We start from the raw sequence: 27,036 nt of genomic DNA, 5'->3' as shown, positions 1-27,036 counted from the left end.
TCAAATTTGCATAGAACACTCGTTATTACTGCACCATACACGTTTATTAAAATGATATGTTTCAGTAATGACACTTTTAATGACCGTGTAAGGTCCGCTTATGGTGCAGTAAGAGCAAATTCAGCAGCTAGAAGTTCTATATGGAAGATCTATAATAGAGCAGAAACTGAAACAAACGTATCCCCAGCAAGCCGTTCTAGTTTTATTTATTCGACCAGTTCTTCTGTCAAATTTTAAACTGGTCTACGATGCCGTTCTATTTTTTGTATATTTGAAACACGAGTAAAACACTGCTGGGGCTGCCAGTTTTTCTTGTTATAAAATTCAGATTTAAATTTTGTAACTGGCATAAATTATGCATCTAGAACTAGAACACTACTATATGCCCTAATGACGTGTTGAATATGCCCTAATGACGTGTTTTCTATGCAAATTTGAAATATCTTTACTTAGTCATTAATAATGAAAAAAATAATTCTCGTGTAAGGGCCGCTTATCTGTACCTTACACTGATAAAAATCTACACGTTATACAGAAGTGTTTTACACTTAATTTTGCCGCATATGACTCGACACTTAAACACAGACTAACAGACATGACAGTATGAGTAAATTCATATAAAAATAATTTTTCGTGATGCACTAGTTCCACCTATATTGCACTGCGCGAACTATTTACTATCTGTACACCCCTTGTGTTATGTACAAGTTTTACTACTAGTTGGTTTTCCCTCGTTTGTCAACATCGATCAGCTGCTTGCAGGGATGCCTGATTTCATCAAAATATTAGAAAATGAATCGTCACAATAAATTACGTTGATAATATATTCAACTTTTTCGCGATGTTGGAAGGTAACCATTTATTTGACTCAACGTTGTTCATCTAGACTATTTTTTATTGTGTTGGTAGTTTTCACCCGAAATTAAGTGGCGGCAGACCAGAATCAAGTAAATATTGTAACAAAACGGGTTCGATTTTGTATTGCGTTGGAGGATAGGCAGAAGTAGGCACAATTATGTATATAGTTTTGGCAATATGTATTAAATCTGTATCCTGCATGAAATTCGCATGGACGTACACAAACCAATACATTACAGGTAATTCTGTATAAATGGCAACTCTGTTGGTAAATGAAAAAAATAAACACAGTCTAGATGACAGACAGGATGTTTTTGATAGGGTAACGTGGCGCCATCATGACACATGTGAGTACTGTCCCAAATAAAGGAATATTCGAAATGACCGTTAAAATGATTGAAGAATCTAATTTGAGTGTCCTGTCTGTTAGTCTGTGACTTAAATTCCAAGTGCAAATCACTTCAAATTAAATTTAAATGAAATCATATTGAAATCTATAGTCATAAAACTTGAATTTTATCAACGAAACTGTAGATATATTTCAAATGTATTAAACCTCATATTCAATTGACCAGTCACTTACAAATTAAAAGTTGGACAAATACCTATAAAAATACTTTGGTTTGAACAGATTCCACACTTAGTTCTCATGTTAATGACATTTTTATATTGAATGAATGAGATTTTGTCATTGAAATGTCATCAGGTGAATAATAAGCTAATAATAATTTGATAAATATGTTCTATTCTATGAGATACATATTTCGTACATTTAATGTGAATATATTATTTTTCGTTTGCGTCGTGCTTATCATATACACGAATTGAATGATGTTGTTTGGCCACATTTCCTTTATCTGAAAAATACCAACAAACACATTTTATGAGTCGTACAAAAAAATCAAAAAACTGCATTAGCAAGCAAGTTTATTTTCCTTTGCGTTCTAATGCGATCACAAATATTTATCATTTGTTTCTACACTGATAAAAATCTACACGTTATACAGAAGTGTTTTACACTTAATTTTGCCGCATATGACTCGACACTTAAATTCCAAGTGCAAATCACTTCAAATTAAATTTAAATGAAATCATATTGAAATCTATAGTTATAAAACTTGAATTTTATCAACGAAACTGTAGATATATTTCAAATGTATTAAACCTCATATTCAATTGACCAGTCACTTACAAATTAAAAGTTGGACAAATACCTATAAAAATACTTTGGTTTGAACAGATTCCACACTTAGTTCTCATGTTAATGACATTTTTATATTGAATGAATGAGATTTTGTCATTGAAATGTCATCAGGTGAATAATAAGCTAATAATAATTTAATAAATATGTTCTATTCTATGAGATACATATTTCGTACATTTAATGTGAATATATTATTTTTCGTTTGCGTCGTGCTTATCATATACACGAATTGAATGATGTTGTTTGGCCACATTTCCTTTATCTGAAAAATACCAACAAACACATTTTATGAGTCGTACAAAAAAATCAAAAAACTGCATTAGCAAGCAAGTTTATTTTCCTTTGCGTTCTAATGCGATCACAAATATTTATCATTTGTTTCTAAGTAATAACCGGTTTTCGATAATTCCACGTTTCATTTCACTTACAAAGAGTTGAGAGGTGATCGTGGAAAATGTTTCGTAATAACTACAAAAATAAGTAAACGGAAGAAACAATCACTTGCTGATACTGCTTTAAAAAATTCCGGGAATTTATTAGAATATACATACGCTTCACAATCTCTAAAAATTTATAGTTGAAATCCAGATCAATTCGGTAGCAATCAGATCACGAATATTCATGCAGCCATTTTATTCAAAACATTTTATACATATGCTTGACACTTAATATTACCGCAATTGTCAGAGAATATAAAGATTATTGAGAATACACATATACATCAAAAGGGTGACACTTTAAACTGGCATGTTTTGATATTGGTTTATGGCATAAAGTTACACACTTTAGTCTTATGTTCAAAGCGTTCGATAACAAGATGTCCACACTTAAGAATCAAACGTGATGACTCTCGCACTTGCTATATGACGATTCACTTTATATTTATGTGCTAAGCTTTTAAAGTACAAATGGGTCGTACTTAATATGTCAGTGCGACTAAAACATGAAATTTATTTAGAGAAACACTTTTTTAAAAAGTGCGGATTTTTAGCAGTGTAGATCTGTACCATGTCGGTATTAGAATATCTGCTACATCCAGAGATGCCAGGTAAAAATTTCAAATATCTACAGACAGGGTTTCAAAAGTCTGTAAAAATCTGCAGTCAGCAAGCTGGCTGCAATTTCTCAATACACGAAAAATTGTCGAGCAAAAAAAAAAAGTCGCGGAAATTTCAAAAGTCTGTAAATGTCTGCGAAAAACTCGATTCTCAAAAGTCTGCACAACAAAAAATGTCTGCAGCACTATACCCGATATCTGCAGATGCAAATTTGCAGATCTGGCATCTCTGGCATCTAAGACAAGACCTGACAACTGGCTTCTTATTCTTCCTTCTGAATCATCCTTCTCGTCATTTTCGCCCTGTGGAATAAAACCAACGTATCGGCTACAGTGTAGCCATATTTACAAATCTTTTGATAACTTTGTGCTAAGAAAAAAAAACTTTAATTTAGATTTTTAGACTCGATTTTTGATTTGAAATAAACATGAAAAATGTTTTGGTGAATGCATTTTTTATTATATATTCATGTTTAAAACAATTAATTGAGCTTTGATGACAAAACACGAAATATCTCATGTTGAACGCGTAATCGAATCCATTGTTGACGTATTACCGGATCTTTTGGAAACCGGAAGAAGTCAAGTTTAAATAGAAGTGCTTAGTGTGCAGGGCTTGCAAATTGAAGCAACGAATATTAACACAAGGGTCTCACCATCTGTGCCATTCACACACATTCGTATGTCAGGTAGAATTCACAGCGCAACCCAAGCAAGGAAAGCTGCTTCGTTCGTTCATTAGTTCATGAATATGCCCGCTATCTGAGACCTATGCTTCACGAGGTTAGCATTTGATGAATGGTTCTCATATTGAAGATGCCTATGAAGAAACTCGATTCATAACTTTAGTTTCGATGAATATTAATTTAAAGAACATTGCTTTTAATGTATCTAGGATATGTACACAATGTAAACTCCCAAGAAACAAATTGATCGTTCTGAAAATGGGCTCAAATGCAAAATTTCTGCTACAAAATGTTTAAAGTATGTTTGAAATGTGATCAAATTTGGTCTTAGAATGCGAACATTATGTTCAAAAATGATTTCTGTAAACCTACACTGTGAAAACACCATAAACATTGCCTATTTGATTTTGCTTCGCGTCATGTAGCACGCCGTGAAGCAAGGCCTTCTTTCTCATACAATACTAACGAGAGCGAATCCTTCATTTCATTACATTGCCATGGATTGCTTAGTTCATGTGTTAACTGAGACTGAGAGCACAGGCAATTTACTATAGGCAAGGGAATTGATCTGCTCAGTAGCATATACTCTCACGCATTCAGTTTTTCTCTAATATAGGTCTCTCATTCAGCTATGTCAAGCAAAGTGTTCACAGCAGATGCTTTTTTGTTGCTTCGTTCGTTTGAGGATTCACAATACAAGCCCTGATAGTGTGACCACAGTGTGGAACACAACAGTTCATTCTTCTCGGTAAACTAAACGCACTTTCGAGTTTACACTAATCAAAGACATCATATTAACAAGATATCCAGCTCTCACATTTCCCGAACGAATCATTGGCAACATCCTTTTTTGCGAGCATGTCGCCCCCAGACGAGACTGCATCGAATCCTATACATAGAAGTGGGGGAGAAAAATGTCAAATTCGTGCGCGCCAAAATAGTAGGGTTGCGCACCTATACAATTGACATGATTTGTTGAATGTGATGCCGTGCGATGGCGTTGCTGAACTGAAGATTGACTTCGCTCCAAGCTGACAGGGTCTGCACTAATCTAACTAATCGTTTTTGGTTACAATTTAATTCACTTTAAATTAAAACGGCTTGATGCTGATTTTAATTACATAGTGCTGCCTCTATAAACATTTATTACAAATAAGATTGAAAAAAGTTAAACATTCTCTGAAATTTTTTTGGTGAGTTAAAATTGTACATTTTAATAAACTTGTTTTCTGATTTTCTTTATACTTGGCATCATTGCTCGTGTACCCAGCAAATGTTTTTTTCTTTTCACAATGTGCAAGTAGTAACATCAAAATCAGCCAATCAGAAACTGTTCCATTTTGGAACAAAAGCAGCCGCCACTTGTCAGGTCTTGTCTTAGTTATACAGGTCAAATATTGGTGTAAATACCGAGAAATCGGTATACCTGGCAACGTTGGTCGTAATATCGATTGAGTAATCGATAAATAACTCTGAAAATCGATTGAAATTTAATCAATTACACTGATAAAATTTTGCACGATTGATTCATATGTAAACATCAATTGTGAGATTAGATAATATGCTTTTTCGTTTCAATGTATTACTTTTTCTTTTCAATATATAACCGAAACGATTTGTTTCAAGATTTCATGTCTAAATTCAATCAAGATTAGATTATTTTTCACTTAGCTTTGATGTGTTTTTCCTTTGAATGTGATGTATTTTGCTATTGAATCGAACTGCAAGTGTTAAACACTTCATTTTCTAGTGGGAATGAGTACAGCACAAACGCATGTGCAAAACACTTGAATCGGTCAACTCTGTTTCAATTGAAATCTATGTGTAACACAATGTGACACTCACATGTAATGCATATAGAATCTAGAGGTAACGATATATCTTATCATTTTTATGTGCATTTCATCAGACCCTGTCAGCTTGGAGCGAAATCAATCTTCAGTTCAACAACACCATCGCACGGCATCACATTCAACATATCATGTCAATTGTATGCGTGCGCAGCCCTGCTATTTTGGCGCGCACGAATTTGACATTTCTCTCCCCTACTTCTATGGATGAGATTCGATGCGGACTCACCAGAGGGCGACATGCTCGCAAAAAAGGATGTTGCCAATGATTTGTTCGGGAAATGTGAGAGCTGGATATCTTGTTAATATAATGTCTTTGATTTCATATAAACGAAGCATAATTTCCACTGAATATCAACAGTTTTACACCCATTCTATGAGTTAAGTTCTACAAGCAGTGATAGATCAAATGCTTTGCATATGATGCTAGCGTGCAAATTATTTCAGTGTAGTTCTTACCAGTCGCTACCTACACTGAATAAAAATCATACGTTTTTTATAAATGACTTCTCGAGTATACTCCATGAAAATATATACAATATCTTCTATTTCCTTCTCCTAATCGAATACAATTATAACATACATACAATTCCCTGAAACACCTCATGTACGCTATGTTTCCATCGATTAGATAACTCCAATGAATAGACCTCATGACATATATAAAAAAATAAAATGAAAGTGAATGTCACGAAAACAAAGTATATACTTACAAGGTATATCTAATATGTGTTCGAACATTTTCCATATATTAAAGTCTGCTTAATATAGTGAACACAAACAAACATTAAAAAGTTTGGTTGTCAAATGCTTTGCAATTGGAAAATATATTGAGAATATAAGAAAATTCCATTGATATTTGATATTATAAAACTTGTCTCGTGTATCCCAGAATAAATATATTTCAAGAAATTTTACTTATCTTTGTTATACAATATACGCTGCATAATTCAAGTTGAAACAAATAGTCATAAAGTGCATGCAGCCATAATTTACTCCTATTGCCCTATTGAAAATGCAACTTATGTGTACAGCTTTTTGAATATAGTTGTAAAGCAATTATAAATCGTTTTTTCACACCTTACTTATATAGCCATGAAGCATTCTAATATATTTTACATTGGGTTAATGACAAACACAAGTGAGGATCAGGGATGCCAGTTTTACAGGATTCTAATATTGCAGATGAATTCCTTTAGGAAAATCTGTGTTTATATCCGTTTTCTGTAGATGTTAAGCAGATATAGGATATTTATTTAGTAAAGGTAACCTAACTTTCATTTGACTTACTTTATATCATGCATATGGATTAAAATTTGGATTTTCATTGTTGCATTCGCAGGTATTTTCTAACATGTATTTAGAGAATATGATCTGGCTTCTCTGGTATTTTCTAATGTGAGATAAAAAAGTAAACATGTCTAACGAGGATTTGGATATTATTGACTTCGAAGACGTAATTATCGAGGAAACCGATTCCTGCGAAACTGAAGGTAACCATATCGGCAGAAGCAGAACCAAATACAAATTATAATACGGAGTACTCCGACAAATTTTCAAGGACACATTTGGCATCGTGCGGTACATTGTCATGATACACTGTCAGAGTGACAATGTACTTTAACGAATTTCCTAGAAAACTAGCAACACTGAAGGGTAAGAACAAGTTCACCATAGTTACTGTTTATTGTAGTGAAAAATATGTAAACACAAGCGAAGTCAGGAGAACTATAATATTAACCGAGATATTGTAATACTGGAGTGATCGCCGTCAAAAAACGTACTACTGATGATGATGGGCCAACAGGCGTTGTTAGCGAGGAATTGGTGCGAATCGATGAACTGATGTCGGTTATAAGAAAAGTAAGGTTTAAAAAAAACATTTTAAATTATGATAAACAATCTCGTATGTTTTTCAGCAGATTCTAGATGATTCCCGGTTAGACCAAATTTCAAAAATCCTTTGTAAAAATTGACAACGATCACGATGGCATATCAAAGTGGAAGAGAAGACAGTGGCAGATATGAGGCTACGATCCTCAAGCCAAAAACAAGAAAATACAACAACAACAACAAAGTGGAAGATGTTTGCAACTGATTTGGGTGTTTCTTCTGGCGATGGTCAAACAAGTAAAAGAAATGGTACGAAGGTCGGTTCATTAATAAGACAGTTTATTATTAAAGTGAGGTTACAGAATAAAAATACATTCCATCAACTGCAATTACCATTTATTTACAATGCTAACCGAAAGCTTTCCTCAGATAATTTCTAACGCTTACAGCAACTAATAAAACAAAAATAAGTACTTTGGAATGTTATTTAAATTAGTCATACATGCGGGCTGATAAATCTCGTTTGTTCGCGGTCTTTTTCAAGTATCCGACAATTTGCGTTGTTTAACTTGATTTTCTAAAATGCATGCATGTATTATTATAAATTAAGTTCTAATAATAATCTACCTTAATAATTCAAAAAGCAAGCTCGAAATCCATAGATCAGTAGTAGCGAAAAATCTATTTCTGATTATCTTGGAAGCTATATGTACACACACACACACACACACATATATATATATATATATATATATATATATATATATATATATATATATATATATATATATATATATATATATATATATATATATATATATTATATATATATATATATATATATATATATATATATATATATATATATATATATATATATATATATATATATATATATTATATATATATATATATATATATATATATATATATATATATATATATATATATATATATACATATAAATATATATATATATATATATATATATATATATATATATATATATATATATATATATATATATATATATATATATATATATATATATATATATATATATATATATATATATATATATATATATATATATATATATATATATATATATATATATATATATATATATTTGGTGTACATGTGTGTGTGGCTTATGGGCTTATATATTTGCAGACGGAGTTGAGTTTTATTTACTGAATTCCTGTTCCTGCAGTTTGATATGTTGTAAATATCGTCCTTATGATGGAATTTGAACTGGTCCATGAAAATACGAAGGGCCCACTCCCCTAATAGAACAGCATCTATAAATTCTGTATACTGAAATACATAATACTAAATTTAAGTAGAATAAAAATATGAATATCATTACCATTCCAAGCTCTTCTTGGGAACATAATTTTTGCTCTAAGAAGCGTGCCATTTCATACATTTGGTCGTCAGTCATAATCATGACCACATCTGACCAGAGCACAAATTTCTCGTTTTGTAATTTGGCCATTGCCTTTCGCTAAATTTTTTATACTTGTTGAAAATGTTCTTCATCTCTGTTTCGTATCTAGAATACTTTTGCAAAATTTCTTTTATTGGTATATGCTTCAAATCTCTATAACGGTATGTATGATCAGGATAATACAATGTGGTTTAATCACATTAGATTACTTTAAAACAATTTGCGTATCGTCAGGTTTTGTAATTTTAGTATTTTTCTGCACGTTAACGGGAACTAGTTTATTTCCCGATACGTTCATTCTTCTGGCCTTTCCACATTGACGGAAATATCCTGTTGCGCGTTGTTTTTTTTCGGTTTTGGACTGAATTTTCGTAACTTGTCCTTTTATCAGTGCATTAAGCATGGTGTCCACAAATTTGCTATGACAGAGCAAACAAATTTTCTTATAACGCAATTCTTCATCCATCGATTAGCTGGAGTATACCTTTGAATTTGTTGCAATACAGCAACGATAAACATAAACAAACAAGTTTGTTTTGCACCGTAGCAACTAGCATAAAGCGTTGCCAGAAACGATCTCCTTTCACATTTTCACACTATCGCAACGAAAGGGAGATATTTGCTAGGCTTACTTGTTCATGCTGTGAACCAAACATTGGTGGTTCGTTTGTATGGGACTTAGGGGTATTATTATTTGTATTTGGCAGAACCGCAAGTGCAAGTATGGAACACGAATCACCTTCCGTTTCCGTTAGAACTCAGCTACTAGACATAGAACAAGAAAATCTTCCAGCATCGCGGAAAAGTATTTCAATTTCGCAAGTCTCAAGCCATATTGACACTAATCTGGATTATTCCTATTTGTGTAAACCAAGCGATAATCTTAACCTTAATCGATCTCTGCTAGAATCACAAAAAGTTGGTGATGATATTGAGTCCTGGAGAACAGTAGCGTGCAATTCGAGAAAACCGCAATACCCGCGGGTTTTGGAAAGTTCCAAAAAATTCAATCAACATTCAGACAACATTGTTAAACCGTACGCTAACAGGGCAAAAAATTCTTCAAAGAGCAAAACTAACACCACTATCAAACACAAGCCAAAATGAGCTATGTAATATAGTAGCTGAGTACCATCTGAACTTGGGACGTGTTACGACTGAGCATTTTCTTAATGTATATGCTGAAGCAATAATTTGTCTTTTGGATTACGAAATTAAGGTATGCACACTAGTTATGTGAAGTTTAATTAAAGTTTTGTTTGTAGCGAGATGGACCATAAGCCGTCTCAGCTGTCAAAAAGATACAGCAAATAGAAAAAAAATGTTTTGTTTGTCCTTTCTGCGCGTTATGATGTAATTTAGAGACAAAACTGATGATTTATTTTTATATTCAATGGATGCCCACTTCACAAATATTTTTGATTTTTCAGGAAGATTATTTCATACCACGTAAAGGAGACAAGAAAAATCCCAGCAGAAAATTATATAATAAAATTACTAACCTCAAACAAAAAAGACGAAATCGAGAGAAAGCAGAAGGAGAACTTCCCGATAAGCGTTCCAAAGTTATACAGATTGATGCATTTTGTGAAACTCCAGACCTAGATGATGCGAATAGCTGGCTTTGTTTGAATAGCAAACCGTGGAATATTGTTCTGGAGAAATGGCGAGGAACACATGTCACACGGAAAAAATTGTTATTGAAGCCTAACCAAGAAGCTCTTTTATTTGAAAAATATCCACATTATACTGAAACATTTGGATATCAACTAGTGAGTTCACAAAACCTAATTGAATTGAAGTTTATACATAAGATCGATGATATTATTTCACAGGTAGATATCGATTTCCAACTGTTGCATGCAGGGAACATTGATGGTCTTAAAAAATTGCAATACGATCTTCCGAAGATCACAAAAGTTTTGAACAGGACATACACTGATGAATACTCAAAAGAGTTGCTTGAATACATACAAACACCGAACATCAATATAGGTATGCAAATATTTATATTTGTATATGATTTAAAAATTTTGAGCTTTTGTCTTCTGGTCTAGATAGTTGTGGTATTTTTATCACCAGGTAAGTAGAAATGGTCACTGTTTCATTCTCAAGTGATAGGTTGAAATATAGCAAAATTTGAATTATCAAATCGCACCAAAAAAAGTTTCGAAATGTTATATAAAATATTGTCTTAGCTCGATTTTCACCCCGCCTAAAGGATCAGAATGTTTCCGAAACAGATGCTTGAACGAATCATTGATTTTAATTTTTCTTGCATTTCATCTTCTACTTGTCAGTGCTTACCAGTTTATTTTGAACTGCTATACCGCCTAGCAGTTCATCATAAATTGCTAAGCAGACGTAAAGGTTCTGCTATTTGCAGAACACTTTATTTTGTACCGAAATGTCAACTGACGTGTCGAATGAAAATTAATGTCAGTAAAAAATCTCCTTTTTCAGATTCTCAGATCACGTCTGTTTTAATTCTGCTGAACAGTTTATTGAAACCAACCAAGGTGACGCTGCATTATAAACCTTCGGTACTTGTAGCACAAGAAGAGATAATTATATTCGCAACAACGGATGATGATGATGTTTCAAAACTAAATAATATTCGTGAAATGTACGAGAGTTTAGGATTCACTATTATCCCAAAATTAATCTTCCGTGGATACGATCACAAATCTTTGTTTGGGCAGTTTGAGTTACGCTACAAATCAGTTGTATATACTTTCGACAATATGACAATATGAATATTTTTCGTCAGCCTACCGTTGTAACCATCGACAAAAATCAAGCCTTAGAGAATAATTGTTTGCATCAGCCAAACTTAAATGATAGCGTAAACTATCTTGTAATAATGCCAGTCGAGTTTCAAATTAGGAGTTTCTTCACTGACAATGATGTTTTGGTTAAAGTCATCGATTATATAAGTATTTTGAAAAAATCAGATTCAACTACAAGTTTTATAAACGGTAAATTGTATAAAGAGATGAAACAAAAGTACAACCAAGAAACTGTTATACCAATAACAATGTATGGTGATGAATATGAGATCAATGACACACAAAGCTCTCACAACAAAAGACATTCGGTGTTGGGTATATATTATACATTTCTTTGTATACCCGACATGTATGCTTCAAAGCTTTGTAATATTTTTGTGACAGCATTGGTAAGGAAAAATACAGTGATAAATTATTGGTATGAATGTTCTTTTCGAATACTTGATAGAAAAATTTAAAAATATCGAAGAAAATCCTATGGTTTTTCATGTAAATGGGAAGATTACAAAAGTTCGATTCGTGCTCTGCATGTTCCAAGGTGACAACTTAGGCATACACACTACGTTACAATTTCAATACTTCTACTCTAACTATTACTGCCGCTTCTGCAAAAGGTCGAAAGATGCGATGCAATGTGATTGCAAGGAATATATTAATTATTCTCGGAATGTTCGTAACTATATGTCAGATATAGAGCTAAATGATTCATCTCAAACTGGATTAAAAAACGATTCTGTTTTCAATAAACTTCCAACATTTCACGTTGTGAAAAACGTTTCAGTCGACGCTATGCATGACATTTTCAGTGGAAGGATAGCTAATTACGGACTAACAAATATTCTAAACTATTGTATTTACAAAAACAAATGGATTACTCTAAAACAATTGAATACGCGAAAATATGAATTTTCAAAATCAATACACGATGCAAGTTTGAACAGAATGCCAGATATTAGAGAGATTTATTTAACCAAAAATAAATGTAAATCTGTTCATATCAAGGCAACAGCTGGTGAAATGAAAAGTTTTGCACATTATTTCACTTTAATTTGTGGACCTTATTTTCCTGAAAATGATTCCATATGGAATTATTGCAAAATACTCATTAAATTAACAGACAAAATACTTAGTTCTTCGTTCAATGCAAACGATGTAGAAGAGATTAAATATTTAGCTGCAGAACATAATAAACTCTTTACATATAACTTCAATCAGAAACTCAAACCAAAGCATCATTTCACGTTACACTATGGAACTGTCATAGAGCAGAGTGGCCCACCATGTAAAATGAAACATAAGCAGTTCAAGGAATATTCACATGTTATAACTTCAAGGAAAAATATTTGTTACTCTCTTGGATTAAAAGCTTGTTTAGAATTTGCGTACAATCTTCATAATAATTCCTTCAATGTTTTTCGCTGTGACCGCAGCTCAGCTAATAGTGACAAAGCATCATTTGGTGGAGTTTTGATTGCCATTTCACGAAAACACGTCAGCTCTATCATTGAAACGGTGAATGGTCAGTGTCTTGAACAAGTGTGTTCAAGTGCTACAGTGCGGGGTAGAAAGTTACTGTTATGCGGTGTGTACATTCCCCCTGATAAAAGCCAAAACGTTGATGTGATCGATGCGCACATTTCAACTGTTTCGGAACTGTGCAGCAGTGCTGTCAACTGATTTTGTACAATATCTGTATAGTTATTAATAAAAAATCGGTATTTATCGGTATGTCTACACACACACACACACATATATATATATATATATATATATATATATATATATATATATATATATATATATATATATATATATATATATATATATATATATATATATATATATATATATATATATATATATATATTCGGAAATAAATCAACCTTGCGTTTGAAGTTTAATGATGTGCGTTTCAAATCTTCAGATCTGGTGTATTTAGCAAGCAAAATGTAATGTTTAAAATTATATTTAACATGGATAAATCAACACACTTTTCAAAAGTTATTCCAGGTCAAATCCAATATTCGATTGGTATTTGTTCGTTCCAAATCATATGGTCAAATTAATCGATTGTAATCAAATTGATGGAATTGATGTATATTTTTTATCTTAGGTATTGAGATTTTTTTAACGGATTTTCCATGACAACTGATTCTTCTGGAATATTAATGGTTTAAAATATTATCTTGCAATGATAGTTGTGTATACTTACATTTGAAACTGTACATATTTTGATTGAAGTTTCGCTTAACACTACTGGTTAACACTAACTTTCCATGCACGTAATGCGTTTTGACATAATCCTTGGTTGCGAGTAATCCTTGCATAGCATCAACAGATAGGGAATTTCTCAATTTCGTTTTATTCAAATTATATTGTGAAAATAAACGTTCTACGCTGGCAGAAGAATGTGGAAGTATCAAAAGTTCCACAATAAATTTTTTCAAGTGGGGAAAAGAGAATTCTCCATTTGCTCGCTTTGTAGAGAGGACCCTTGACCAAAACGCACAGCTATTTTCACGTTCCTCTTCAGTAAACGCTCGAAAGTTAATATTCCGAATTTCACGAAATTCCGAGTCCATTTTCTGAATATTTTCACTTGCAACCAAATTAGGGAACGTCTTGATCAACGGTAAAATAGATTCATGAACTCGTCCAATTATATTTTTGGGGTCAATTATAATCATATTGATGAGCACAGGTTCTTCGAGATGTATACGAATCTGGATTTGATTTGCAAGCGAGATGTAGAAGTTCATTATATTCGTTAAAAAATGTTCTGCTTCTTTGCGCTGAATTACATTATTCGACAATAGATCAACAAGGTGTGTTTTTGCCGATGTTCCGATGTACATTAATTCCAATTCTTTGTAGTTTTGTTGAATAAAAGTGACTTTTGCAAGGTCTTCACAAGTTAACATGTAATCGGCATTCAAGAAATTATCCAAAATGGTTCGATAAAGCTGTGAAACTTCTGTATGAAGCCTACAAAGCTCAGGTGTTTCGGACTGAAACAGCCTGTTTAATTTATTGATTTCTGGTAAAATGTAACAAAGAAACATTAGGTACGTTTTTGTTAGCGGATTTTGTAATTCTTTCCGAATAGCTGTCTGTTTCTCACGAGTAGATTTGTCAGCCTTATCATCTATGAAGTTAAAGTACATCATCAGAGCATCGTACCTATCTAACATTCGCGTAACTACTGCCTCTAATGAGAGCCAGCGTGTTGCTGAGGGATGAAGCATCTTTAATGGTTGCATCTCTAAAAGACTTTGCAATTCTCTGAATCTAGCTTGCCGTTGACCGCCATATTTCAAAAAATTATATACATCTCGACATACTTGCTCAACCTCACTCGGAATGTTCTTGCATGCATACGACGAACATAATGCGAACGAATGGCAGATGCATTTCATTAGAAAGATATCCGGACAGTCACGACGAAATAACGTCGCAACTGAATGATTTTTACCCATCATTACGTTGGCACCATCTGTACCTAATCCTATCAAGTTTGTTTTGTAGGGTACATCATCTTTTTCAAACTGTGTAGTAATGAGTTCAAATAGTGCAGTGGCACTAGTATCCGTAGCAGTTACAATTTTATAAAAGTAATCCTGAATGACTAGTGCATCATTCCACTTATATGTGCGAACTATCATTGCCAGAGATTTTTGTCCTAGGAGATCAGTCGATTCATCCACCAAAAGGCTCCATTTATTGGTTTTCATTAGGTCAACAAGCTCATCCGTTTGACATTTACCAAAAACATTATTTTGTATAGAAGTAATTTTCGTACGACCAAGTTTCAAATTCTGAGCTATTTTGGAATCATGAAATATATCCTTTGCTATTTTAGCAAAATTCTCAATCATGCTAGCTGAAGTATTGTATTGAACTCCCCAAGCACAAAGTCTGAGTTCAGCTTCGATAGAGGCATCACGTTGAGACAAAAAGCTGTTCATAGAATGACTACTGGTGATAATTTTAGATTTTTTACCATTAAAAATATGTTTGGTTGTTCTTCCGTGTCTTTCCAAATCTACAAAACCACCTGACACCTTTATATTTTGCTCACAAACCGTGCAATAAGCATATAAGTCTCCCTTCAAACTTTCAGTAATCCATTGAAGCTTTTTCTCCCAGTCCTTCGCGTAATGTTGAGTTGACTTCTTTGTCTTTTTTGGTTTGATTTTTATCGAAACTGAATTGAAGAAACCATAAACATTGTATCACAACATTGTATAACCGTTTTTATAATAAATTACTTTTTCTCTATTCAAGCTTATTTCACTGAGATTGTGAAAAAGAAATACTACATGCCAGAAAACTAAAAATTATAAAATTTACAAACCTAACGAAGATGAAGGTTCTGATTCCCCGAAAGAATGTTCAATTTCTTGGACATTAGCGTTAACTGAACCTGAAAGTATTTATTTGAAAACTTGTTGAACTGTACAGTTTCGTAACTTACATAAATCTGAGGGTTGCAGCGGGGACTCAAGAAGAAGACTGCTCTCCTCAACAATTGAGGTGTTTTCCAATTCATTTTCCTGATGAGTTTCCTGACTTTGTTTACCTAGAATAAACAATATGCTTTAATAATTAAATTCTTGTTATTATGAGCTATCACTTACCAACTCGGTAAAAATAATGCTCGATTTGGTCACTCGTCTTTTTAATGCCAAAGTTTTTTCGATTTCGGATCATTTTCAGGCTTGTTTTTTCGAAAATAGCACACAATTTGAAAAGCTTTCCGGTTTTGTTTGACTGGAATGCAAAAAAAATCAACACGAAATTCTCCGAGAATGTACTAAAAACACTGAAAGAATTGTGGCGTTCGTGTAGTCACCGACTCCAGCTTGACAAAACAAGTGAATTGAGCAAGAATCCTAGTTGAAATTATGTTGGTGGTTATGTAGCGTTTACACTTCTGCTGGCTGCCAGCATGCTGGTGCCAGTGCGCTGCCTTCTTAGGAAAAAACGTTCAACGGTGGTCCTTCGTTGGTCCAATACGTTGCATCATTGGACCACCGTTGAACGTTTTTTCCTAAGAGAGCAGCACACTGGCACCAGCATGCTGGCATCCAGCAGAAGTGTAAACAGGGCTGTCGCATCCTTCACGCTCGATAGACTGGATAGAACAACATACGTGAGAAAGGTGCACTCTTAAATCAAATGTGTCATTTGTGATGTAATACAAAAAAAAGGCGGGTGAGTAATGTCAGAGACATAACTGGATGTCGTGAATACGAAAAAACTGACACGCTCCCATCACTTTTCCGAATATCAGTTAGTTGATTGATTGTATGAATTGTGCAAGCTTTCCTCTTTTTCACTAATAGAATTTGAAGCGATACACCTACATTAAAGTACAGTTTAGTTACATTAAACAGCTACTATTCTACAACTATATATTCCAAACTTGAAACAATTCCTTTTTAATTTGCTAATATAGGAAGCTAGGTACGACAAATTTGTAGTTTATTTTTATTGAAGCTATGAAGTTCGAAGATATCTGATTCTTCTCGAAATTTCAGTACGAGACAATTGCAATGGCCTGGTCTGAAATGTATCTACGATCTTCGGTATGCAAGAGTGATTCTAATAATAATAATGATAGTAATAATAATAATACAGATTAACCTGTATATATGGCAACCCTGTTTCGCATGGCATATTTTCACACGACCCCATACTAGTATAAAGATGTGTTCAACATCATCATTTTCGCTTTCGCATTGCCGTTCGTTATTGAATGTGTTAGTGACGGTACAAATCTGCTTTTCTACCTGTCTTCGGAGCCATCGTTCTGACGGTGTCTCGTACGTACAGAGTAGCTGCTTTAACTTAAATGACGCTATTTCTCACATCACATTTCCTTTTATACGTGCTAGTGGTAGCACGGTAGGACGTCCCCTTTGTTAGAATTCCTTTCCTATACGCAGAACGGGAAACAGTGAAACGATATAAAAGAGAGAGTTAGCAGAGCGGCAGCCAGTAATACTGAATGGGTCGTCGAGCTGTGGAGGAACAATTAAGGGCAAGGCAAAGTCCCGCTCAAACCGTGCTGGTCTGAAGTGCCCAGTTGGCGGCAGAATCCATCGTTTGCCTCGGAAGGGGAACTACGCCGAGCGAGTCAGTGCTGGTGCATCGGTCTATCTGGCGGCAGTGATGGAGTACTTGGTTGCCGAAGTGTTGGAGTTGACCGGTAACGCTGCCCATGACAACGAAAACGAAAATCATCCCTCGTCATCTGCAGCTGGCCATCCGTTGAAAACCCCGTCCTTTTCAGGATGACCACATCACTGTGATAAAGAAATATTTAGAATTGCTTTAAGTTTAGCCAGTTCTGATACGCCTGGAAAGTAGAATGCGCAAATCAAGTGGAAACATTTGTTCTAACAATTTTTGTTTTCGGCCGCATACTAAAGTACTCGCGACAAAAATACATATTGATCTGTGGCAACTCTTTCGCACGGCATATTTGTAAACTAGTATAAAGATGTGTTCAAAATCATCACTTTCGCTTTCGCATTGCCGTTCGTAATTGAATGTGTTAGTGACGGTGCAAATTATTTTAACTCCCATCTTGATGAATCTTTTGGTAGGAAATATTGAGATCTGAGATGGTTCTCGTGTGTGTCTTGTTTCGGTAATGGGCCTTGCTGGACTTTTTGGCTGCCTTTTTCGGTTTCATTGTGCTGACGGTGTCTCGTGCATTCATATCGGGAAACAATGAGACGACAGGTCCTCGATGTTGCTGTCGTGTGTCTTGTTTCGGGGAGAGTTGCTCAGCAAATGATAGGAAAAGTGAACCATTCAACTTTTATATGGATGCTCTTGTATAGATACAGACATCTCGCGTTCTGATTGGCTGGTGCTGTCATGGGTTAAATCAAACAGGTTTTTCAATAGTGTACTATTGAAAAACTTCAATATTGTTGTAATACACGTTCAAGTTGAATATTTTCGATTCTATTGGTAGTTAGATTATATAAATCCTTCTACAGATCACTGAGCTATGAGCTTTCAAAATACGAGAAAGGCAAACGCGCCATATGAATTATCCTCTTTGATACTCGTTTATACCAAACATTTCAGAAAAGTTTAATTGTGAACTATTTAAGAATATGTCACACAACTGAAAGTTTTATCATAAAATTGTGATCATATTTCCGATGGCATGTAGCAAGAATTATGTTGATTCGTTAGATATAACAGGAGATATTCACGATCAAAAACTTATCACTCTCTCAGAGGGTAAATTTTGAAAAGGCGCCCCATAGTAAAGTAAGTCGTATTCACGACAAAATGAAACCTTAAACCGAAAATCGGTATTTATCTGTACGAAAAATGAAAAATCGGTATTTTGAGAGAGCATATCTGTATTACTGTATCGAGTACAAAAATCGGTATAAATACCGATAAATCGGTATAGTTGGCAGCGCTGCTGTGCAGTAAAGGTTCTGTGAATGATATTGTTCTGGTGTGTGGTGATTTCAACCAGCCCCGCATTGTGTGGAATCAACGGCATGAAGAAACACAACCCGCTTGTTCTTTGTTGCCATCCGCTGCTGGTACAGCGCTGATCGACGGTATGGATTTTTTAAATCTACATCAAGCAAACCAGTGCAGAAATCATCTTGGGCGATTGCTCGATTTGGTCTTTTGTTCTTCGGAGCATCAATTAATAGTTGATTGTAGTGTTATTCCACTGCTACCTGTCGACCCGCATCATCCGCCTTTAGTTTTCTCGTTGGCTGCTGACTGCGAAAACAATTTTCGGAACATGGACTTCACGAATGAATCAAGGCCATTGAATTATAGAAAAATTGATTTTGGTGCTTTACTTGAATTCTTGCAAAACGTTAACTGGAGTGCTTTGCAAGATATCGACAACGCAAATGAAATGGCATATTTTTTCTGTAACAAAATAACTCAGTGGTTAAGTTCAAATTTGCCTTTTGTAAAACGGCCAATAAGTCCCCCTTGGAGCACAGCTTTGCTTCGTAAATTGAAACGAATTCGAAATGCTTGGCAGCGCAAACATCGTCGCTGGAAGAGCTTTGAAATAAAACGAATGTTCAAAAGTTCCAGTGATAACTATCGCAAATTAAACGCGGGGTTGTACAAATCCTACGTTATGCGGGTTCAAACTGATCTTCGTCGGAATCCCAAACATTTCTGGACTTTTGTAAACTCGAAACGTAAATGCTCATCAATTCCTTCAAAAGTTTGTCTCGATGGTGTTGAATCCAGGTCATCCTTGGAGTCATGTGATCTGTTTGCAAAGTTCTTTGCTTCGGTGTTTGCAGAAAAAACAGCCTCCGGTATCGATGCGGAGACCGCCGCGGTGGATGTTCCTGAGAATTTAGTGCACATTGACACATTTTTGGTTACTTCCGATATGATTGTTGCCGCAGCGAAGAAGTTGAAACGATCGTTCTCGGCCGGACCAGATGGCATACCTGCAGCGGTGTACAGTCATTGCGCTTCTGCTTTAGCCGATCCTTTGTGCACTATATTTAACAAATCATTTGAGCAAGGTATTTTTCCGATGACTTGGAAGCAGTCTTTCATGTTTCCTGTATACAAGAGCGGTGATCGTACAAATGTTAGAAATTATCGAGGCATAACCAATTTATCAGCTGCATCTAAACTGTTCGAAATAATTGTGAGCACTGAGGTACTTTTTCGTACTAAAAATTACATCTCTACTGATCAGCATGGATTTATGCCAGGTCGTTCAGTCAGCACGAATCTCTTAGATTTCACTTCAAGTTGTTTTTCTAGTTTGGAGAATAAAGTACAAATTGATGCAGTATACACTGATCTGAAAGCAGCTTTCGACCGAATTGACCACCGAATACTCTTGTGCAAGATGTTGCGGCTGGGCGCCACACAAAAGTTTACTGACTGGCTACGCTCTTACTTATGTGGTAGAGTCCTGCGAATTAAGCTCGGCTCTTGTGTATCATCTTCGTTCTCAAATTTATCAGGAGTTCCTCAAGGCAGCAATATGGGTCCACTTTTGTTTTTGCTGTTCTTCAACGATGCTGTTTCGGTGCTCGGAGTTGGCTGCAGATTAGTATATGCCGATGATTTGAAATTATATCTTGAAGTTCGCTCTATTGACGACTGCATCCGGCTTCAAAAACTTCTAGATACATTTGTCGCCTGGTGTCGTAGAAACTGGTTGATTGTCAGCATTTCAAAATGGCAGGTCATAACGTTTCACCGAATACTGAACCCAATTCGATTCGACTATGCAATTGATGGACAAACGCTCCAGAGAGTTGACCATGTTAATGACCTTGGTGTTTTGTTAGATGCCAAACTTACCTTCAATCTGCATCGTTCATCTGTAATTTCAAAAGCGACCAGGCAACTAGGTTTTATTGCAAAGATCGGGCGGGACTTCAAAGATCCGTATTGTTTGAAGGCGTTATATTGTTCTTTGGTTCGTCCAATACTGGAAAATGCTAGCGTAATTTGGAGTCCTTATCAACTTACATGGAACTTACGGATTGAGCGCGTTCAGAAACGATTTGTTCGTCTTGCTCTAAGAAACCTTCCCTGGCAGAACCCGCTTGATCTTCCACCATACCACGATCGCTGTCGACTAATCGGACTCGACTCATTGGAACGACGCAGGAAAATTCAGCAAACTACTTTCGTGGCAAAACTGATCAACGGGGATATCGACTCACCGAAGATTTTGTCTCAACTCGATTTTCGTGCTTCACAACGATCACTGCGCTCTTCCAATTTATTTCAGCCGAGATTTCATCGAACGACGTTCGGGTATTACGAACTGATAACATCATGCTTGAGGACATTTGGCACCGTTGAACACCTTTTTGAATTTGATGAACCATCACACAAATTCGTGCAGAAAGTACAGCGATCTACAATTTTATGACTTGACTAAACAAATTCATTAAGACCATTTTATTGTCAGATGAATAAATTTAATAATAAATAAATAAATAAATAAATAAATAACAAACTATTTTTCCGCGCAGATCTTGATAAAAATTTCAAACATTCCAATCTTATTCAACAACCGTATTTCAAAAATTTACCTATTCCATATCCATTTTTTGTCAATGCCAATATTCTTGTATCAGATTGGATAAATTATAGAGGCACGTTATACAAAACCAACTTTTTCCTTACAATTACTGAAATTCGTACCATACATTTGTATCAGATAATTGATGTACAGATAATTGATGTACTGAAAGAGATATTTATAGCGTGTCAAATATGGAAAGTAGGTAGGTTTTCGGAACATTTACTAGCATACGAGGCACTGACTAAAATTGAAGATTTTAAGATTATTAATATTAACCGATTTGACGGTCCTCCCACAAATTTGTGCTTTGTGAACGGTAGTTATTATTTTAGAAAAAATGTAGATTTTAGTTCAACTTGTCTGTAAAACATCGACACTTGTTATAAATCACTATTTATATTTAAGAACACGAAACTGTAGTTTTTGTATTGATTTCAATATATTCTTGATGAAATACATAACAACTGTTTACTTATTGTCATCCAACTGAATCATCCGTTCAAACTAAACTTACATCTTCCATTACGCTCCATTGCGGTATCATACACATTTTCCATTAATCATAGGTAAAAACCTATATGTTCAACAGTGCTTATCTTGTAACAGATTCAACTTTTGAAAGTATTGCATGTAGCCAAAGAATTCAAAAAACGCCATTTCAAATGTATGATGAAAACAACATGCGCAGTATTTTTATTGCTGTCGATTTCACCTATTTTACCTCAAATACGATATTGAGACAGTAAATATCATGTATTTATTAATTATAATAAATTTTATATAACGGTACAATTGAAAGATAAAGGTTTGTGACATTATTTTGAATATACCTTTGCATAGAAAGTAAATTTTGAAATCATACAACAAGTATTATGTAGACCAAATCGATAATATGTGTGGAGCTTATGAATATTAATTACTTTCTTCTATTGCAGCAATTCATGTATGTTGACACATATCAACAACTTGTATATTTTTTTGAGTGTAGCTTTAGTAAAATAGATGATAGTCACCTAAGACAAGACCTGACAACTGGCTTCTTATTCTTCCTTCCGAATCATCCTTCTCGTCATTTTCGCCCTGTGGAATAAATACCAACGTACTGGCTACAGTGTAGCCATATTGACAGATTTTTCTAATAACTATGCTAGGAAAAAATATTACATTTAAATTTTTAGACTTTAGGCTTTTGATTTGAAATAAACATAAAACATGTTTTGGTGAATGCATTTCTTTATTATATATTAATGCTTAAAAACAATTAATTGAGCTTTGATGACAAAACACGAAACATCTCATGTTGAACGAAAAATCGAATCCATTGTTGACGTATTACCGGATCTTTTGGAAACCGGAAAAAGTCAGGTTTGGATAGAAATGCTTAATGCGACCACAGTGTGGAACACAACAGTTCATTCTTCTCGTAAAACTAAACACACTTTCGAGTTTACACTAGTTTAACAAATCTTTTGTGGTTACACTTTAATTCACTAAAAAGAAAAACGGCTTGATGCTGATTTTAATTACACAGTGCTGCCACTATATACATTTATTACAAATGAGATTGAAAAAAAGTGAAACGTTCTCTGAAAATTTTCATTTTCATTGGTGAGCTAAAATTATACATTTTAATAAATTTGTTTTCTGATTTTCTTTATACTTGGCATCATTGCTCACGTACCCTGCAAAAATTTTTTCTTTTCACAATGTGCAGGTGGCAACATCAAAATCAGCCAATCAGAAACTGGTCCATTTTGGAACAAAAGCAGCCCCCCCAGATGTCAGGTCTTGTCTTAGATAGTCACAGCAAAACGACAGCTCGCCAGGAGGTTGAGAAAAATCTTTCATTTGTCAGATAAATCTGGAAACCTGGCAACGCTGCTTGCCTGCTGTCTGACCAGCGATGTCAGATCTACGGAAATCTCCGTAGATCTACGGATTCGAACATTTTCTACGGATCTACGGATCCGTAGACAAAATCTACGGAAATTGAATTTTTTCTACGGAAATCTACGGAAATTACAATTTATCAACGGAGAACTACGGAAACTAGTTTTGTCTGGAGAGCAAAAAAAAACTTCACTGTGAGAGCTTCCGAGGAAAATGCCAATCTACGGAAATGACACTACTACTATCTGGCATCGCTGTGTCTGACTAAAACGGTTGAAAGCGCGGGAAATGTTTTATTTACATTTTCGCTACGATTGCAGTATTCTGCTCACCGTTCATAGCTTTTGTTTCAGTTTTTCGATTTGAAAATAAAGAAAATACCTTAAATGGATTCAACTATTTCGGTTTCAAAGGTACGGACTGAGATTCAAAAAAAAAGTATATTACTTTCGTTTTTTTATACGGACATGCTATAACCATTTTTGTTTCCAATAATTTAAATCGCAGATGTCGGCATTGAGAACAACATAACGCGCTATTTTAAATCAATAATAGATATAAAATCGTTTTAGGGAGTGTTTGTTTTTAAAAATGGTGCCACCAAAGCCAGTCTAACTCGTCGCAAGCATCAGAAGTGTCGCAGCCTGCTAGATCAGACTACGATGGAGTCATTTTGGTATCGCAGTTATCAGAGACTTTGGTTCCGTGTTAGTGAGCAGATCGACAAACTGCAATCTAGCAGCTATGAAAAAATTCTTGACGATCTATTAGCATTTGTAGAAGGTTGCTATCAATCTGTGGAGTACAATGGTATACTGCCAACGGCAGCTTTGCTGACTGGTATTAATCAGATCGACCATTTGTCTCAATTCGAAACGTTGGCCAGAAATATCAAGAACAACACTTTTTCGTTGGTGGTGCTTTTGCAATCCAGAGAATGTCCAAGTATAAAAGCAGCTGTGGAGGCTATTGTTTCCGGTTATGTGGAAGAACATCGCGATACCGATGACAGTGAGAGCAAGCAGCTAAGACGAAATCAGTTAAACTTTGGAGTGCTAAAAGCCTGGTACCTGGAAAAGCATCAACACCTGGATCGGAAGCCCAACTTGAGTATTATTATGCCTGATTTTGAGGTTTTCAGCCCTGATGTACTGCAGGATTTGATTTTAGTTTTAAAGTTAGTATATTTCATGATATTAATAATTCATGATAATTTTTACCTTATTTATGTTTTAGCTCCTTTTCGTCAGAACTACCATTTGTACTAATTTTTGGCGTGGCCACATCAATTGCTAATGTACATGGGGTGCTACCTTATCACGTGACAAGTAAAATCAAATTGAGCATCTTTCAATCAGAACCATCAGTCGTAAATTTAAACAAAATTATAAATAATGTTCTTCTGACAACCCACTGTCCATTCCATCTTTCCGGAAAAACGTTCAAACTACTGGTTGACATATTTCTGTTCTACGATTTTTCCGTTAAGGGTTTTATCGAAGGATTTAAAGTATAACTCCTTTATTTGTATATATCGAATTTTATAATAACGATCATTTTTCCAGTACGCTCTCATGGAGCACTATTTTCAGGGTAATATATATGCCCTATGTAGTGTGACGAATGATCGTGATGAGTTGGAAGAAGCAGTGGCACAGTTGGATTCAAACGATCTTGAAAATATCCGACAACTACTATCATTCCGAGCTTTGATCGAGTCATTGCATAATCCTCAAGAAGTGATTGATTTCCTGACAAAGGATGATTATTTGCGACGATTATTACCTCAAATGTTAATTGAGGTGCATAACTTTTGGTTTACATTCAATTGTTCTCTAGAAATGCTCCAGGTTTTGATTTTGGATTTACCAAAGGATCCACTTGGCAAACAATTGAGGGAATTGTATGCTCTTTGTATTTCAACAGATGTTACTCAGACGGATGAGTTTAAAGAATGCATGCAACTGGTCCTGCTCACGTCTAAAGATGAGATCCTCGAGAAACTTTTTAAAATGCTGGAAATTATCAATAAATACATTGAATATAACGATGAAGCCAGCATACGAGGGCAAACTTTTTTCGAAGTTGAGCCGTTGGAACATATGAATAATGATTTAGAAGGAATTGCTACCGACATTGCTCAAGCAGGTATGAATTTAATAACCGAAGATGACAGTGAAAAAAATATTAGTTTAACATCTCCCAAAATGGGACGCCATGAGTTGCAGAAAAAGCTTTTAACCGCAGCTCGCCAACCCAAGTTTGAATCTGCTTATACTAAATCTGTTAACAAACTGGTGATTTACATCACAAATGATATTTTTCGCAAGTTTCTTCGTCCTTTCAGTCGAGGACCTGCTTTAATCGAACTGTTTGTGTTTAACGACGCGGCGGCTATTCGGAGGCATATTGTAGGTGTCCCTCGCGCTGCTGTCCACACAGCACTCAACAATCCTCACTACTATTTACAGTGCGACTGTTGCGAACTTGCAGATGACTGCAGTCTTATCTCCACTATTCCGGATCTTTCTGTTGCATATAAACTGCACCTCGAGTGCGGTAGGATGATCAATCTTTTTGACTGGTTGCAGGCATTTCGAACTGTTCTAGACGGCAGTAACATAGACGAACAAGAACGCCAAGTGGATCCCAAGATACAGTAAGATTTAAAATAAAGTGGTATTTTTCTATTGCTTAACATGGTGCATGTTTTATAGGGCCCGCTTCACACGAGCTGTTGCAGAGTTGCAGTTTCTAGGTTTCATAAAAACGTCCAAGAAGAAGACTGATCATGTTACAAGATTGACCTGGTGAATCGGAAATCGATTTCGTAACCGTCCTTGTTATGCTTCCTTGTGATGGACTCTATTTTGCAGTTCAAAACCGACGGAGTGGAAATTTTGATTGAGCTGCGTTTGGTATTGTGAATGATAGATGTTCTCTTTGAAAAGCAATCTTTTTGTCTATCCCAATGTTTCCGAAACTCTCCTTGCCTGTGCGGCAGTGCAGTGAAACGTCTTTCACCTTACCATGTGTTGTGGCGCACTGGTGGGTTATAGGACCATTTTGGGAATCACCATTCCCATTCACTCGTATCCATTTTAAAGCAATCAAATTTGTAGCGTAATTGGTAAAAAACTTCCCTTCCATGGTTGACGGTATTGCAAACATAATCAGATACGATTAATTATCGTTTCAATTAAATATAAACAAGTGTTAAAACTTTTAGTTTTATTATTGAGTTTATTATGAAACGACTTGGATAAGTTGTTGATTGCATTACGTTCCAACATCCGGGGTTGGAGAGGCCGGTAGGGCTTAACTGAGCTCTTTTTCGT

General features: G+C 34.9%; 2 protein-coding genes and 2 long non-coding RNA genes across 5 annotated transcripts; 3 read left to right on the top strand and 1 right to left on the bottom strand.

The window, feature by feature from the left end:
• The first annotated feature begins 7,059 nt into the window (after positions 1–7,059).
• Positions 7,060–7,860, top strand: LOC131435280 (uncharacterized). Its single transcript, XR_009230473.1, has 3 exons — positions 7,060–7,148; positions 7,349–7,518; positions 7,578–7,860. It is a non-coding gene; the product is annotated as an uncharacterized LOC131435280 (long non-coding RNA).
• Positions 7,861–8,626: 766 nt separating this feature from the next.
• Positions 8,627–9,591, bottom strand: LOC131435281 (uncharacterized). Its single transcript, XR_009230474.1, has 3 exons — positions 9,423–9,591; positions 8,858–9,357; positions 8,627–8,805 (listed from the first exon to the last, which is right to left on the bottom strand). It is a non-coding gene; the product is annotated as an uncharacterized LOC131435281 (long non-coding RNA).
• A 70-nt stretch (positions 9,592–9,661) lies between these two features.
• On the top strand, positions 9,662–11,526 carry LOC131439369 (uncharacterized). Its single transcript, XM_058610293.1, has 6 exons — positions 9,662–9,856; positions 9,960–10,157; positions 10,369–10,710; positions 10,774–10,933; positions 10,996–11,020; positions 11,402–11,526. Exons 1-6 carry the CDS (start codon positions 9,662–9,664, stop codon positions 11,472–11,474), a joined length of 993 nt encoding a protein of 330 aa, XP_058466276.1. The 3' UTR covers positions 11,475–11,526.
• A 12,443-nt stretch (positions 11,527–23,969) lies between these two features.
• On the top strand, positions 23,970–26,644 carry LOC131435274 (origin recognition complex subunit 3). Of its 2 annotated transcripts, XM_058602970.1 has the most exons (6): positions 23,970–24,111; positions 24,271–24,875; positions 24,935–25,208; positions 25,264–26,109; positions 26,170–26,357; positions 26,416–26,644. In XM_058602970.1, exons 1-6 carry the CDS (start codon positions 24,085–24,087, stop codon positions 26,510–26,512), a joined length of 2,037 nt encoding a protein of 678 aa, XP_058458953.1. In that variant the 5' UTR covers positions 23,970–24,084; the 3' UTR covers positions 26,513–26,644. The 2 variants fall into 2 exon arrangements, with proteins under 2 accessions (XP_058458953.1, XP_058458952.1); XM_058602969.1 differs by having other exon boundaries at positions 25,264–26,357.
• Positions 26,645–27,036: the final 392 nt, after the last annotated feature.

This window comes from Malaya genurostris, chromosome 3 (genome assembly GCF_030247185.1).
Source record: "Malaya genurostris strain Urasoe2022 chromosome 3, Malgen_1.1, whole genome shotgun sequence".
In the NCBI taxonomy this organism is placed as follows: Eukaryota; Metazoa; Arthropoda; class Insecta; order Diptera; family Culicidae; genus Malaya; species Malaya genurostris.
The sequence above is the reverse complement of the archived record's forward strand: the minus strand, read 5'-3'. Positions and strand labels throughout refer to the sequence as shown.